At 38.9% G+C, this 18,348-nt stretch overlaps 1 protein-coding gene across 1 annotated transcript in view; it reads right to left on the bottom strand.

Annotated features, from left to right (window-relative positions):
* Positions 1-8,562: 8,562 nt before the first annotated feature.
* The window catches only part of LOC140434724 (uncharacterized), an 814,516-nt gene continuing 804,730 nt past the window's right edge, over positions 8,563-18,348 (bottom strand). The window contains exon 6 of the mRNA XM_072523197.1: positions 8,563-8,655. Within this exon, the coding sequence (XP_072379298.1) occupies positions 8,614-8,655 (42 nt within the window). The 3' untranslated portion in view covers positions 8,563-8,613. The remainder of the gene's footprint in view (positions 8,656-18,348) is intronic.

Here is an 18,348-nt window from a genome sequence, read left to right as displayed (position 1 = left end):
ACAGTTGGTGATCCCAAAGAGCAGAATAGCCGAAGTACTTCGTCAGCTACACGACAGTCCATCAGGAGGGCATTTTGGTGTAAAGAAAACCCTTCAGCGAATTCGGGAACAGTTTTATTGGATGAACAGTTCCGACGACGTAGAAGATTGGTGTAAGAAATGTACTATTTGTGCTACGAGTAACGGGCCTTACCGAAAAAGGAGAGCTCCTATGAGACAATATAATGTTGGAAGCCCGTTTGAAAGAATAGCTTTGGACATCGCTGGGCCATTTCCAGAAAGTGAAAATGGAGGTAAGTACATGTTGGTAGTAATGGATTACTTCACTAAGTGGGTCGAGATTTACGCACTTCCAGACCAGAAGGCCGCCACCGTTGCAGATAAGTTGATCCAAGAATATATCAGCCGATTTGGAGTGTCTTTGGAGATCCATAGTGACCAAGGCAGGAACTTCGAAAGCGATCTATTCCAAGGAATATGTGATAGACTAGGCATGAAGAAAACAAGAACTACCGCGTATCATCCGCAATCGGATGGTATGGTAGAACGAATGAATAGGACAGTTGGTAAGTATTTGACAAAGATGGTGTCCGATCATCAGCGAGACTGGGACCAATATCTTCCGTTCTTCACAATGGCCTACAGATCTGCTGTTAACGAATCAACAGGCCAGACACCAGCCAAAGTCCTATTCGGACGCGAAATGCGACTACCTTGTGATCTACAGTTTGGGTGTCGACCTGGAAAAGATGTAGCAGGTGAAGATTATGTGATCGAATTACGAAGAAGAATGGACGATGTACATGAGTTGGTCCGTTCCCACCTTCAGATCGCTAGCGACCGAATGAAGAAACGCTACGATACACAAGCCGAAAAGGGTTGCTTTAAGAAGAACGACAAAGTCTGGCTCTATAATCCCAAGAAGCGAAAAGGTTGTTCTCCCAAATTGCAGCAGTTTTGGGAAGGTCCATACCTCATTATGGAGAAGATCAACGATGTAATCTACCGAATAAGCAAGATTCCGAGGGGAAAGCCGATGATAGTACACCATAACCGGCTGGCGTCTTTCGAAGGTGACCACGACGTAGATAAAGAAGTGGAAGTAAACCAAGTCCAAGATGTGTCTGACCTCACGTTTGAGAAATTTATGGGTGCCTATGGAGGTACCGGTAAAGCAAGATATGGTGTTACCACTGAAGAAAAGCAAGATCTACTCGCGCTTCCCGATGACTATTCGCTGGCCCTTACAATCCCGGCCAGTATCAAAGACCCACCAGGGTTGGCATCCGTATTTCGAAGGAAATTCGGTCGAGTTGCAGAACTTTAATGCCAAGTGCCAGCTCCCGGGAAAGCCTTGAAACTCATCAGCCTTGAAAGATGAAAACCTTGAAGATGCATCACGTTACCTTTTTTACCTGGTAACAAAAGACACTGCCCGTGACCAATTAAGAGAACACGTACTAGAGTCCGACGTGCAAAAGTTAGCCATGCCAAAGTTAGAGTGCCGCCAATTAGATTGGAGGGTTATCCGAAGTATTGTGGAGGAGATCTTTAAAGACACCGAAGTCCAGGTGTTAGTCTGTTGCAATCCGCATAGTTACTGGTGCGGAGAGAAAACCGTCCCTTGTCATTTTTATACAACTGGAAGTTGTAAAAGAGGGTCCAGTTGCCGATACCAGCATACCGTTCCAGTTCCAGTCCCGACAAGATTCCAGGAGGAACCATATTTTAAGATGGGGGCAATGTTACGATAAATATCATATCCTATAAAACTGTAAATATATTATGACTAATTCTTTTCTGTTCTAGTTATTTCGGCGCTCAGTTGAAAAACCAGTTTCAGCCGTCGACCGACTTTTACTAGTAAATTCGAAAGACCAGTCCTTCGTTTTCGTCTATTCGATGGGATCCCGTTCTAATGGGGAAGGTCATCGACTCATTGCCAGACCCTTCTAGATAACGACATTTTATATAAATGGGACATTTTATTTGGAGGACCGTTAGTTAATTTTGAAGATAGCGCCGCGTAAATTAAAATGTAACGCCCGTATTACAATAAATTGTATAATTGTTGAGTAAATAAATTAGTAATAAACACTTTAATAAATTTATAAGTGTTATAAATAGAACCTTTAATAAATAAATAAAAACAATAAATTAGACTAATAATAATACTACACTAGTTATTATATTTAGAAAGTAAGTTACAAAAAACCGTTATCATTTTCAAAGAGTTTGTTTACAAGTGATGCTTGGGTTTTTCTGATATCAATTAAGAGGCGGGACATAGAAATTTTCTGATTGGTTAGCGATTTTGGGATGGGAAAAGAGAGTGAATGTTTTGAAAGTTTGAAAAAAAAAGAAGATTATTATGTGATGGTGATCGGAAACAGCAGTCGAAGTTTTGTGTAGTCAATTTAGAAACAAGTGCCAGTAGTTAAATAATTAGAAGTGATTGGCTGAAAGGTAGAACAAGAGATAGATCCAAGCTGAGAAGTCGAATACCTCCTGGATTCTATAAAGTCCAAGTGAAAGATTGTTAGTATATGAAAGAGAGGAGAGAATTTTGGAGTTTGTTGAACGAGTACTGGTAAAAGAGGCCTGCTCGTGTTTTTGAAGAAAGAGTTTGCTGGTATGCTGACAGGTGGACACTTAGAACGGAGAAGGCTTTGATTGGTAGCCTAACATTATCAACAAGGGGGAGCTGTTCTAGTCGAAAGAAGACATCGGCGTGTGTGAGTTAAAAGGTCAGTCAATAATTTTTATGGCATAATTTTTTTGTATGTTTCAAATAAAAGAATCTATACTATCAGAAGAACAAAAATTATCGATATTTAAGATACCATCAAGTTTATAAAAGTTTTTTTTTTTGATAATTATAAATATTGCGTAATAAATTTAAAAGGTTTCTTTTTATAATATTCAAATTTGTTTGTACAAAAACATATGAACAAAAATTGCAATATTTAAAAATTTTAATATTATTTCTTTTGATAATAAAAGATATTTGTATTTGTATATTTATGTTATTTCTATTTATTTCCTTTCTTTATTTTATCCCGAGAAGGAACAATTGAAATGATATTTATTTAACTGTTGTCTTTATTCAATTTATAATGTCTTTATTAAAAGGTTCTTATTTTAATTTATTAAAAAGCACAATAATTTATATTAATTTATTTAGCGAACAATACATAATTTATATAGGCGAACGTGACAATTAAAAATCGCGGGCGCGGTCTTCATATCTTGACTGACTCCTTCAATGAAAAATCCATCATTATATATGAAACCACAACTGGCCTAGAATTCTCTGATTTATACTAGAAGGTCATCGTCTGACCGGTTTTCTTTCTGCCAGCTGGTAGAATCATCTCGTACAATCTACAACATATTAGAATTAGTCATAATATTACGGTTATTTTAGGCCAGGATATTTATCGTAACATTGCCCCCCTCTTAAAAGATCCCTCTAGTACGTGCTCTCTCAATTGAAGTAAGGCTTCCCATACATCTCGGTAGGTAGGTTGGTCACGGGCAGCGTCTTTTGCTACCAGGTAGAAAAGGTAACGTGATGCATCTTGGAGTTTCAAGGTTTTACCGGGAGCTGGCACCTGGCATTGAAGTTCTGCAACTCGACCAAACTTCCTTCGAAAGACGGATGCCAACCCTGGTGCGTCTTTGATACTGGCCGGGATGGTAAGGGCCAGCGAGTAGTCATCGGGGAGCGCGAGTAGATCTTGCTTTTCTTCAGTGGTAACACCATGTCTCGCTTTACCGGTACCTCCATAGGCACCCATGAATTCCTCAAACGTGAGGTCAGACACATCGTGGACTTGGTTTACTTCCACTTCTTCATCTACGTCGTGGTCACCTTCGAAAGACGCCAACCGGTTATGGTGTACTATCATCGGCTTTTCCCTCGGAATCTTGCTTATTCGGTAGATGACATCGTTGATCTTCTCCATAATTAGGTATGGGCCTTCCCAAAACTGCTGCAATTTGGGAGAACAACCTTTTCGCTTCTTGGGATTATAGAGCCAGACCTTGTCGTTCTTCTTAAAGCAACCCTTTTCGGCTTGTGTATCGTACCGTTTCTTCATTCGGTCGCTAGCGATCTGAAGATGGGAACGGACCAACTCATGTACATCGTCCATTCTTCTTCGTAATTCGATCACATAATCTTCACCTGCTACATCTTCTCCAGGTCGACACCCAAATTCTAGATCACAAGGTAGTCGCATTTCGCGTCCGAATAGGACTCTGGCTGGTGTCTGGCCTGTTGATTCGTTAACAGCAGATCTGTAGGCCATTGTGAAGAACGGAAGGTATTGGTCCCAGTCTCGCTGATGATCGGACACCATCTTTGTCAAATACTTGCCGACTGTCCTATTCATCCGCTCTACCATACCATCAGATTGCGGATGATATGCTGTAGTTCTTGTTTTCTTCATGCCTAGTCTATCACATATTCCTTGGAATAGATCGCTTTCGAAGTTCCTGCCTTGGTCACTATGTATCTCCAAAGGCACTCCAAATCGGCTGATATATTCTTGGATCAACTTATCTGCAACGGTGGCGGCCTTCTGGTCTGGAAGTGCGTAAATCTCGACCCACTTAGTAAAGTAATCCATTACTACCAACATGTACTTGCCTCCATTTTCACTTTCTGGAAATGGCCCAGCGATATCCAAAGCTATTCTTTCAAACGAGGTTCCAACATTATATTGTCTCATAGGAGCTCTCCTTTTTCGGTAAGGCCCGTTACTCGTGGCACAAATAGTACATTTCTTACACCAGTCTTTTACGTCGTCGGAACTGTTCATCCAATAAAACCGTTCCCGAATTCGCTGAAGGGTTTTCTTTACACCAAAATGCCCTCCCGATGGACTGTCGTGTAACTGACGAAGTACTTCGGCTATTCTGCTCTTTGGGATCACCCACTGTCTTCTCTTCTCCGAGCCGTCATCATTTTCCAGGACTCGTTTGAGCAAGCCATCTTCCATGATAAATGAGTCCCACTGGGCCCAATACGTCTTAACTACTGAGCATAGGTTTGATATTTCTTGCCAAGGTGGTCGACGGTTTTCCTCTTTCCATTTTCGAATTTTCTGTAGAACTGGATCTCTTTCTTGTTCTTCTCTGATCTTAGTAGGCGTCCAGTCGTCGTTGACCATCGTTGTTCTTAGCACTGCTGCTTCCTTGGATTCCGTTTTGTTGCAGTGGGAACACTCTGCTGGACATGGCCTTCTGGAAAGAGAATCAGCGTTTCTGTGGCTAACTCCAGCCCGGTGCTCAATCTTGAAATCGTATTCTTGGAGTCGTTCGATCCATCTGGCTATCTGACCCTCTGGATTCTTAAACTGCATCAACCACTTAAGGTCGGCATGGTCGGTTCGGATTAAAAACTTCCTTCCATAGAGGTATTGATAGAAGTGCTCTACTGATTTCACTACTGCCAGAAGTTCTCTTCTCGTGACGCAATAATTCCGCTCAGGTTTTGAAAGAACTTTACTAAAATATCCGAGGACTCGTTCCTGTCCTCCTTGAATCTGAGACAGCACTCCTCCAATTCCCACATTACTTGCATCCGTATCTAAGATGAACTCTCCTTCTGGCAGTGGATACCCTAAAATTGGTGCTGTTATTAAATGCTTTTTCAACGTCTCAAAGGCATTTTGGCAGTCCGTATCCCAGCGGTAATCTCTTGCTTCCTCCGTAAGTCGCGTTAATGGCTTAGCGATATCTGCAAACTTCTTAATCAACCTTCGGTAGTAAGTACATAGTCCAAGAAAACTTCTCACTTGGTGTTTGTCAGTTGGTTTTGGCCATTCCTTAATGGAATCGATTTTTCCCTTATCCACGGCCACTCCTTCTTTACTGACTATATGACCCAGATAATTGACTCTACCTTGAAATAGCTGGCACTTCTTGGGGTTTAGCATCAATTGGGCAGTTTTAAGTCGATTAAAAACGTTTTCTAAATTCCTCAAATGATCTTCGAATGTCTCCCCCAAGACGATTATGTCATCTAAATAAACCAGGCATGTTTTCCAAGATAAACCTCTCAACACATTTTCCATAAGCCTCTCAAATGTCGCAGGAGCATTACAGAGTCCAAATGGCATAACGTTGAATTGCCACAATCCAGATCCTGTGGTGAAGGCTGTCTTTTCTTTATCTGCTGGGTCCATTTCTACCTGCCAGTATCCAGACTTCAAATCCAAAGTAGAAAACAATTTACTTCCAGCCAATGTGTCCAATGTATCATCGATCCGAGGCAGAGGATAACTATCTTTCTTGGTAACGTTGTTCAGCAAAAGGTAATCCACACAGAACCTCGTCGTTCCGTCTTTCTTCTTAACCAGGACCACCGGAGAGACCCATGGGCTCGTAGAAGGTTCTATCACCCCGTCATTTCCTTCATTTCCTGAACAATCGTTTTACCTTCCTCTCTTTTCGCCTGTGGTAATCGTCGAGATTTTTGACGAATTACCAGTATCAATTTATGCTTAACAACGGTAGTTCTTCCCGTCTTTCCTCCTTTCGGTACGAAAATATCACGATACTGCCGAAGAAATTCCCTTAATTTCCTTTTCTCCATCTGATTTAGAGACTGTCCTGCAACTGCAACCATTTGGTCGAATTTGTCGTTGGAATTATCAGATGTTGTCGCCTGACGGATTATGGATGTCACAGGTACACAAGTTCCTACTTTTGTCTCTTTCTTTATGGTCACTGGGTAGTCATTGACATTGATAAGCCTCACAGGAATTTCCTTAGCCAAAGTCACCAATTCCTTTCCAATTATGATTCCACGGCCAACCTCATCGTCGTGGTTCCAAGGCTCCATCATAACAGGTCTCCCTTCGTCCACAATTTACTGTAGCCGCGCTACTATGATCGTTTGGCTTCTCGCAGGCACGATTGTATCTTCTTTAATGGCTGCTTGCACAGTGTTGCTATTATGTGGATGAAGAAATACCTCCTCGTTGCCAACTTTGATTACCTTATTCTTAAAATCCAATTGGAATCCATGCATATTCATTACGTCCATTCCTAATATAACATCCTCTTCGATGTCAGCAACTATAACTGTATGGACGAACTTTTCTGCTCCAATTCCCAATTGTACCTGGATTTCTCCATGAATGTTGGCATTTTCACCTGTAGCGGTCCGAAGTCGCAACCTCGTTGGTAACAGTTTCTTTCGGCTGTTTATAACTGTCGGGCGTATAATGGTTCTGGTCGCTCCGGTATCCACCAACAACGTATGCTCTTTACCATTTATGTCTCCATCTACATATACACTATCTTCACGACATTTCAAAGAAGGTATTAGTATGAGAGGGTCTTTGGAAAAAATCTGGGTCGAAGCTGCCCCCCTAAGGCTGACCCGTTCTAGTTTTCCTGGTGGTGAGTTTCTTGATTTGCGTCGTACCTAGGGTGCTTACAGGAGCTTCGTACGTGTCCTATTTCGCCACAATTCCAGCATCTGATGGTCTTCGTTTTCTTGTATGTCATACTCTTAATCATATTAACGAGCTGGTCAAGTTTATCTTCATCTCCTTCCTCTTTTACAGTCCTAACTTTACTGTACCCGCCAGAGGCCTGCGTAGCTGACTCGTATTCGAGGGCGGCGGATAGGACATCAACCAGCGTCTTGTGACGAGCTAATCGTAGTGTTCTCTGCATTTCATGATCACGAAGACCATCAATAAACGTTTGAACGGCCAACTTTTCCATCATGTCTTCGGGAGCTGTTGGATAAGCATATCGTACTAATCTGGCAATATCTACCTCATATTCTTGAAGAGCCTCCTCTTTCTTCTGTCTACGATTTTTAAGCTGCGACTGATATACATGCTCCAAATGTTCGTGGCCATATCGCATATTTAACCTCTTCTTAAGTTGTTCGAAATCATCCGTCTCTTCTACGGCTATGGTCTGAAGCACATCTAAGGCATCTCCTCGAAGAGCGATAGTCAGGTTTACAGCCTTTTCTTTTTCAGACCATCCATTCGCTCTTGCAGCTGATTCGAACTGTTTCATGTAGTTATTCCATGACGATTTTCCGTCGAAAGTTGGGACTTTCACATGGACAGAACCTCCACTTCCTTCAAATTTCGGCCGTATTTCCAACTTACATTTCGTCTCGTCTTCTTTTAAAGCGTTCTTTAGTCGTTGGACTAAATCAGCCTTTTTCCCGGTAGAAGCTAATTCCCTATCTTCAAGATGCCTTCTTAAATCCGTAACTGTGAGCTCATAAATCGTAACCATTTTCACAATTTATTTTATATTCACTTGTAATTTATTTTCGCAATTTAGCTTACGTATTCCACTATTCCGACACCAATGAAATGATATTTATTTAACTGTTGTCTTTATTCAATTTATAATGTCTTTATTAAAAGGTTCTTATTTTAATTTATTAAAAAGCACAATAATTTATATTAATTTATTTAGCGAACAATACATAATTTATATAGGCGAACGTGACAATTAAAAATCGCGGGCGCGGTCTTCAGATCTTGACTGACTCCTTCAATGAAAAATCCATCATTATATATGAAACCACAACTGGCCTAGAATTCTCTGATTTATACTAGAAGGTCATCGTCTGACCGGCCAGCTGGTAGAATCATCTCGTACAATCTACAACATATTAGAATTAGTCATAATATTACGGTTATTTTAGGCCAGGATATTTATCGTAACACAATTAAGAGATATTTGAAGCCACGAGAAAATATAAGTATAACCTAAGCTGATTTATTATTTTTATAAAATGTCACCCTGAGATTGTTTTTTGTTTATATTATTTTCGACACGTAGATAATTAATTAAAGTAATTAAATAACTAAAAAGGTTAATTTAAAAGTAAGAAAGAGCAGATCATAATAAAATGGGGAACCAACGTGTGGCATGAAAGTATCTCTAGTTGTAAATTTGAAAGGATAGAAAACGGAAAAACAGGTGATTGAAAATTTATTTACCCGTCGGAAAAAGTTGATATATTTGAAAGTTTATGAAATATTTTTTTTTTATTTATTTTTCTCTAGGTACAATTTTCCCATATTTATTTTATTTTTGATTGATTTGAATTATGACAATTATTTATATTTGAGTGAACGGAAAATTTTTTGTTTTTGCAACAAATAGAGGAAATTAGAAGTTTCGTATTTGGCGGGGATAATATTTCAAGAGAAAAACAAATGTCTACGACGAGAAGCAAAAGTTTGGAAGGTCAAACACAAAACGCAAACTTAGAAACAACAACCATGGAGACCGAAAAACAGGAACTATCAGGTATGGAAAAATTGTTACAAATGATGATGCAGAAAATGGATGAAAATTAGCGTGATACGAAACAGACAATGGATGAAAATAACAGAAAAATGGATGAAACAAAACAAATAATGAAAGAAAATCAAAAAGAGATAAAACAAGCCTAGAAGAAAACAACAGAAATATAGAGAGTATTAAGAAGGAAATGGTACAGAAAATCGAGGAGATTGTAGAAAAAGCGACAAACAAGACATAAAGATTAAAGAAATCAAAACTCAAATGAAGAAATTAGAAAATTTAGAAAATAAATTAGAAACAAAATTTGAAAATGCTCTTCAAGAAGACAAGAAAGAGATAGAAGAAAGATGCCGAAATAATGAAAAACTGATTGATGATAGTAGATATAGTATACAGATCTGAGCTCATTCCCTAAATCGCAACCCCTAAAATCGCAACCCCCGGTCGTAAGTGCCAAACGGCTTAACGTAGGATGACGTACGAGGGCTCGTTGGAAAGGGGATGAAAAATGGGGTTGAACGTAGTATGTGTCGTGCGCATCAGAGCATGCCGAAAGGGCATTATTAGGTATCTTCGTTTCTATTGGTCCGATCGTGACGTACGAGAGAGATGGCGGAGGGAGGGAGACAAAAAACAAAGATGGCGGCATTGCCAAACGGCCGCTAAAACGTATCTTCGTTGCTATTGGCCTGATTTTGTGAGGTGTCAAATGAAAGCGTTGGTGACACAGAAGCCATGTCAACGCTCGAACATTCTTCTTTTCCGTACAGTGCCTAAGAGAACGTCGACGTAGGACGTGACATTCTACGTAGGACGTGACATTCAACGCAGGACGTGACATTTATGTGACATTCGACGCAGAACGTGACATTTAGTGACATTCGATGCAGAACGTGACATTCGACGCAGGACGTGACATTTATGTGACATTAGACGCAGAACGTGACATCTATGTGACAACGCAAGACGTCGCTTGACATAAAACGTGACATTCTACATAGGACATATTCAGTAGTAATATGAATCCCATCGTGTACATACATAGAGTAATAGAATTTCAAAGAAAACTTGATCAGTTAAAGAAAGACATTAAATCATATAAGGATATAAAACAAATTAAAAGACAATTAGATAGCTTGCATTTTGACAACAACAACACGTGGAAACCCGAAGAGTTGAATCTACAGCAGCAGCAGCAAGACACCTGGGCCCGTAGAAAACTGCCACCAGCTACATATCCATTAAGACGTATTCAACCAACACCATGTTTGTCAGCAACAACACCATGGGTGCCAGCAGCAACAACACCAGCGAGTATATGAAAAGTGAAATAGACAATGTCTTTGCAATATCCTGTGTAATATAAGCATCTGTATTTATCTTAATTTTAAAAATTATTTTTGAAATTGTAAAGAGAAAATTCTTCATGTAATATAAGACTCGACCAATAAAGATGTTTTAAATAAAAAACAAGCGTTTAATCTCCAATATATTTATTTATACATATAAAAAAATTACAATGGTATTATGGTATAGGTAAACCAGTGACGTAGACGATCCATAGTTCTTTCGGTGCATGAAAATAATCCAGTGGCATGGCATGGGTTTGGAGTAGGACCAACGTTTCCAGTAGCACGAGGCGTACCATCAAATTTGCAAACATCAATAATAAGCGGGAAAACTCCAATCGATCGATCGTTTCCGATCCAAATATTCTGCTTTTTGTTCCCCTCGAACGTATATACAGTCAGCTGCATACAACAACTTGGTTTCTAGTATTTCATTTATTTTGGATAGTTCAACTTCCCCATCAGAGTATCGAATTCCAAGCAGGTTTTTCTCTACGTATGATACAGTCTTCTTATCCTCGTTACTTAGTGCATTGAATGGTTTCTGTGGCAGAAATACGTAATGGCTTCGTTTCATGCCAATTTCAATGGTAAGTTCTTTGGCAACAAACCACCCGGCCACAATAAATCCCTGAATATCTACGAATGCTATGGTACTTTGGTATTTTCGGGAAAACCATTATTCGCTTCAATATCGAGTTTTACGTCAACAGTGGATGCTTTCATGCTTTCTTCTTGTTTCGAACAATCGATGACGAACAATGCGTGATTCTTGAAAGCTGAGAAATCGAGCAGTGGCCGCTTTTGTTGGTAATGTATGTAGCTAGGATAGAATTCAGTATAATTGAAATAGGCCTCATTGTAGTCAGTTTTGCTAAAATCCAGCTGCATTCTCTCGTTCGGCCAATATTCTCCATTTAAAGATAATCTGATACTTTAGATATTGACATTGTCAAATAAGGTGGGATCAGCTGAATTTTTGTCACGTTTGTTGGTTTGAAAGACAACAATGACGTAACGTGGTCTTTCAACTGATGTGCTAGTTTAACGGCCCAAACTTCACGTCTAGCTCCTTTGGTAATGGCAGGTAATTCATGTAATTCCCACTTTCTAAATGGAATAACTATAGGTTGATCTTGTTGAATGGATTTCATAAGTTCCAATTTAATATCATCATTGGGAAATATATGCTTGACTCTGAGCTCAATGTTAGTGATGTTAATCTTAACAGTTGTAACATGACCTTGAGTTTTTTCTTTGACAATTATGCAAACGTTGTCTTTTCGAGCTCGAACTAGTCTTATTGTTTGACGGCCACACGTAATCATTGGATAATCATTGAAAATGTTGAATATATGCTTGAGAGGTATCTGTATGTTGAATGAATGATCTGCAGCATGTAGAATGGGATCCTTAGGGTAATTCCAGCCTGCCATAACCATATAATTGGAATCTTCTTGAGTGTAACATGTCATGGCACGTACAGCACTTACGATACCAGGATCCCGCACTGTTTCCATCTCCCTTGCGCTTTCGCTGTACGTACACGAATCGAAAAGAAAAGCACCCACATTATTTGCTAGTTTGAATTCGCCAGTTCCGTTTATTGCGAGCGAGCCTTTAATGCATAAAAAGGTTTCGCTCATTGCAAAGAACGAATTGACTTGATTAATGCTAAATTCTACAATATCATTGCAGTTGAATGATTTGATGAATGGTGCATATGTTCCATATTCAGCCTTTCGAATCGACTCATCAAATACCGGCTTACGATAAATGTCAAATATTGGAGGCATTATGGTGCCGTTTGAACGTGCTCGTTTTCCATAAATTGTAGTCATTTTTTCAGTTTAAAACCAAGCGTTTGTAAAAACAATTTGTTTGCGAACGTAAGATGTTGCCGCTTAGACGGTTGCTCAACTAATGGCTTTCTTTGAGCAATAGATTGTCCTATTATTAGTCCCATCTGCTTCTCGATCTAAGTTCCAACACCAAGGTGCTATCTTCTCCTCTAAAGTTCACAGGTCGTCCTTCTTGATCGACAGCCAACACAGTGATATTGGTAATTTCACGCTGTGGCACAACAGGTAAATACAACAAATTGTGTGGAGTTTCGTCAATTGCGTATCCAGGATTTGATTGTATGACAAATTCGTAGATCGTGTGAGCAGGTCTGTTACCATCAAAGGCTCCGGTACTAATGTTGCATTCAAAGCGTATGCTAGATATTTTAATAATCCTAACAGGAAGATCTGAAGAATGTGTCTGTCCAGGATTTAATAGTGCAGGAGAAAACCCCAATATCGTACCAAGACTATCATGCTGCTTAAATGAAATTCTATATTTGCTGAAAATTTGACACTGCAACGTATTGTTGTTCGGTTTTAGAGTGAATATCGTGTCCGGCGCATTGTCAGCACCCAATTTCTTTTGTATGTATTCCTCGATATCGACAATTTCATAACATCCATCGGGGATATCAAAATGTTGCAATCCGTTATCGTCATCGTAGTAATAAAACTTGCAATTTTCAATGTTTGGTATACTGTTGTAGAAATGGAATTGGTGCTATTTACACTAAACAACTGCGACATGATGACTGATTCAAGTCAATAGAGTACTAGGTATATATTGGAAAAACAGCAACAATTTTTATTTACATATTTTTATTTGTTCTAAAGCTAGTCTACACAAATGACATGATGCTTGAGAATCAGGTGGTCCATCCCAGTGAGTCCTCCAATCCGGTCTGTTGTAATGTACGAAGCAGGGAAGTAGTATTTTCAGGTTAAATTCTCCTCGATATTCTTTAGGCAATTTATGCCATATTTTTAACAATTCTGTAGGTCGTACAGTTCGTATAATATTATCTAGCGGTATTAGTTTTAGTTCTTCTTCACTGAATTCTTCAAAACATTTTTTGAGAAACATATGTGCCATAAGCAGTTCCATGCCTTTATCCATTATATAAAAACTAAGCATAAATGCCCACAAATGATTTGATTGTAGGTTTGATACTGATGGTTATTATAGGAAATTTTGGTATGTGTCCCTAGATATTTAACAAGTTCTTTGGTCGGCTTCAAATTACCAAATGAATCGAAATACTCTACGTTGTTGTTTATCTTTCTGTATGCTACCCAATGTGTTCCGTTATGTGTGGACACATCCAAGTTTACTACTGCACATTCTCGTTGTCGAGGACCGTCTCTAGGCAGAGCGTCATTCATGAAAACTCCTCGAAAATGTGGTATTTTTAGTATTTTGGCATAATGTGAAATCTCCACATCATGTAGCGGACGATTGGGTAGCTTTATTGGAAGTTTTTTTTTTTCAAATACAAGCCGAATCCACCTTTCGGTTTCTTACGTAGGTACAAACCCGACCCGATGTGTTCCATTGCCCTGTTATGGCGTATATCCTCCTCCAATTTCTTTTGGGCATTCTTTGCGTCGACTACTGTCTTCGCCACTCCTGCTGCACCCCCGCTAAAGCCCCCATAGCGGAAAGGCCCGCAAATAGAGGTATGAGGGGTAGAAAACCTCCCGATTTTAGTGGTAGCACTCGTGGAACATCAACTTCTTTGCGATCACCAAGTCTTTTGATTATGGATTTTGCTATTCGTACAGCCGTCAAAGCAGTATCTGTTAACGATGCTCCTCTTTTCATGGACTTTGCAATTTTCGAGACAACATCTCGATTGAAAGAGTAACGTCCACGACGACGAGAGCATCCCATCCCCAACTTTCTTTTCGTTTTCATTCCGCCAGTTACAATTAAAGCAGCACTTTTTTCACCAATGCTAGCGTGTTTCGACTTGAAGCGCTCCCAAGCTCTATCTTCCAATTCTTTATCGGCCTTGTGGCGTTCTTCGAGAGATGAATGCTGCGAATAAGCGATATCGTGTCGCCTTCAAGCTGCGTCTAATGGATTAATTCCTGGATCTCCACGTGCAAGACGTTTTTTTAGTTTTGTTCCAGGCCCACAATACTGATAACCAGGAATATGTAGTTCAACTGGAAGTTTATTAATTAGAGAGTTCACGAGACCTCCTCCTTCAACGACCAACATTGGACTGATGTCATGCAAGTGGTGACATCTACAATATACAGTAGACTCCCTCTATAACGAGAACTAAAATGGCAGACTAATTACCTCGTTATAAGCGGATCTCATTATATCCAACAACAATATTATTGTGCATACATATGAATATGTAGTTTTCTAAAACATTAACTTTGTATAGTGAAGCCATTCGGAGCAATATAAGATGCTAATAAATATGGTTTGAATGGCGTTTTTAAAACAAAGTTGTTTACTTTTATTGTCAATGAAATGCATTAAAACAAAAAAGAGTTGTTTACTTTTACTGTCAATGATATATGTTAAAACAAAAAATCTGTATTCTGTAAATATGTATAAAGCGTATAAAGTTATTTTGTCATTTTTGACTGCTTTAAATTGTCCAGTATTCTATCTATCATATTTTCTAAAGATGTGAAACAGTTTTATGCTTCTTCATTTGCGTTTTGTCCTTGGATAAAGTTTCTGACAACCTTTAAAACACTTTCCACATCTTGTATATTAGGACCCATATTATTAGGTGTGAATGGTCAACCCAATACAATGACACCTATGAATCATAAATTTTACATTTCCGACTAAGAATCATAAATTGTAAGAAGTTTATTGCGGGCGGCCTGCAGTTAAAAAGGGTATTTATTTATAGCTACGGCCGGACCAAAACGTAAAAAACACGTAATCTTATTTTCTCTCGTTATAAGCAAATTTACCTCGCTATAAAGGGTTATAGCGAGGAATATATATACTCGCTATAACCCTTCAATAGAAATTTCACGGGACATCTAATGTACCTCGTTATAAGCGAAACCTCGTAATAACCGTGTTCGTTATAAAGGGAGTATACTGTATATTACCGTACTTATGAACTACACTTGCCACACGATGAAGGTCGTTCAGCAGGAGCAGACGTTACCAATTGATAATTTGGATATTGTCCAGAAAACAACCAACAGTAAACATGGTAAATTGCTACCGAATTCATTCAGAGCAATTATTTGCGGTCCAAGTGGGTGCGGCAAAACGAATGTAATGTTGTCTCTTCTATTCAATCCGAATGGCGCCAAGTTTAAAAATGTCTATGTTTATTCGAAATCCCTCTTTCAACCGAAATACCAACTACTGCAAGATGTAATAGCGCAAGTTAAAGGTGTAGGATACCATTTAAAGACAACGAAGAAATTATTAGTCCCAGCGAAGCTAAACCCCACTCTGTGTTTTTATTTGACGATGTTGCATGTGATGGTCAGCAAAAGATTGGCGAGTATTATTCCATGGGTAGGCATAAAGATATCGATGCCGCTTATTTATGCCAAACATATTCAAAAATACCGAAGCAGTTAATTAGAGACAACTGTAACCTGATTGTACTATTCAAGCAAGACGAGATAAGTTTGCAACATATATTTGATGAACACGTATCGCCAGACATGTCATTTGATGAATTTAAAAAAATTTGTTCTGAATGTTGGTGTGATAGGTATGGTACTCTGGTAATTATAAAAGATTTTGCTCTCAATAATGGCCGATATCGCAAAGGATTTGATAAATATATAAAATTGTAAGATATTTGTTTAGTCGTTGACAAAATGTCAGATGATACGGTTGCCATTGCCCTTCGCAAGAAGAAAGTCGCCGAATTGGCTAGATCAATTCGCAAAAAATATTTGGCATTGAAATTAGGCCGAACAGAACAAGATGAGTCCCTAAATAAACTGTTTAAACCACTCTCGAAACCTCTCAAGGATATTGCACAATCATCAAAAACGTTACATCATACTATCACTAACAAGTTTGATCAAGTTAAGAAAGAAGAAATGAAAAAGGAGGAGGAGAAGGAGGAGAATGGTGGTGATGATGATGATGTATTTCTTGATGCACCCGATCTAGCGATACCTGATGAAAACATTATTCAAGAACCAATCGAGATTCCGATGGATGCCACAGACGAATATATCGATCAATATCCTCCAATAAGTCACAAGTACATAAAAGAATAACGTAGGGTAGGTAGTACGCCAGGTCTGTATCAACTTTTATTTTATGCCAACCCCGAACAGTATAATGATGAGGATTTACAAAAGTATAAAACACTTTTGAAAAACACAGAGATTCATCTGGATACCTTAGGACGTCTTAAAGGTTCCAGCGGAGAAAAATACCATTCTATTATTAAACCTCTATTCAAGCCATCTGATGCAGCAATGAAAAAGCATACAACTCGATCAAAAAAAGAACTCGAACACAGAACGAAAACAACAACAACACGATCATCGTCACCTACGACCAAAGGAACGGGATTGGATGACTCTCTTTTAACATACAACACTGCACCCATGGAGTATATTTATTGGGATGATCCAAATGAGTTAGTTGAACGTCTTAAACTATTGGTGGCTTCGAAAGACGCCGGCAACACATCTCTCGACAACGAAATCGTAGCCATCATCAATGAACTAAAAGAAGCTAATATAATAGAGTAACTGGACATGACGACATCATTTCCACTATGAGTGTCGACAAATTCGGTCATCACTCTCGTTATAGTAGTAGTAACGCCCAAAAGGTGGCACGAGTTACTTTTCCACATACGTCTGACGGAAATATTAATGCCGAAAATGTGAAAATTTGCAATGTCAAGGATCCATCAGACACTGGCGATGCTGCAACGAAAAAATACGTTGATGAACAAATCAATGAGTTACGTAACCTGCACTATCCATTAATTCAAACACATGGTGTGATATTGCAGCAAAAAACTAATGACATACAGGATTTAGCAATCGGATTAAACGATGTGAGAAAGGAGCTTCACAAAACTACAGTTCCACTTCTCGACCAAAAGTTACAAAAAATAATCAAAGATGGTCAGAATACACTAAAAAATGATGCAAAGAACAGTATAAATATGTTGAAAAAAATAATCCGAGATGATTTGAATACACTGAAAAAGGATCAAACTTATTGCCTTTTCGTTTAAGTACTTTTTCGACCAGGCATATGTCAGGGCTTGATGTTTTCTGCAATTCTTCTTCGTAAAAACCGCCGCTAATCGGTGCACCTTGCATGTCTTCGAGCAAATACGTTATAGGATTTGTTATCTTAACTTGTGCAATTTTAAATAATTCGGTAGTCCAATTGGGTTTGTAGGCTTTTTCGAAGAAATGTTTTGCCTTTGATACACGCACAATGTCGCCAACTTTAAACTTTCGTGGACCGGCAATCTTTACATGAGTATAACTCTTGTTTAAAATGGCTTTTTCGTTGGATTTGTTAACCTGAGACGGTTTGTATCCTGTTTTACTGTGTTTTGTAGTGTAGTATTCCTCGGTAATTATGGGTAGAGCATCTAACCATTTGTACGATCCATGTAAACTGAAATACTTCTACAACTTTACTTTCAACGTTCTAATGACTCTTTCACAAATGGCAGCTTTTTTGATCGTGTAGGTGCTGTAATGATTAATTTCGTGTTTTTGCATTAAATTTTGAAATTTTCTGTTGTAAAATTCGGTTCCCTGATCAGATTGTAAGTTTTTTGGGACTCGTCGAGTATGAGCGAGAATATCCGAAAATGCCCGAGTAATTTCCTCGCCAGTCTTCGTTTTTAGAG

Source organism: Diabrotica undecimpunctata, chromosome 2 (genome assembly GCF_040954645.1).
Source record: "Diabrotica undecimpunctata isolate CICGRU chromosome 2, icDiaUnde3, whole genome shotgun sequence".
In the NCBI taxonomy this organism is placed as follows: Eukaryota; Metazoa; Arthropoda; class Insecta; order Coleoptera; family Chrysomelidae; genus Diabrotica; species Diabrotica undecimpunctata.
Note: the sequence above shows the minus strand (reverse complement) of the source record. Positions and strands in the feature narration are given on the sequence as shown.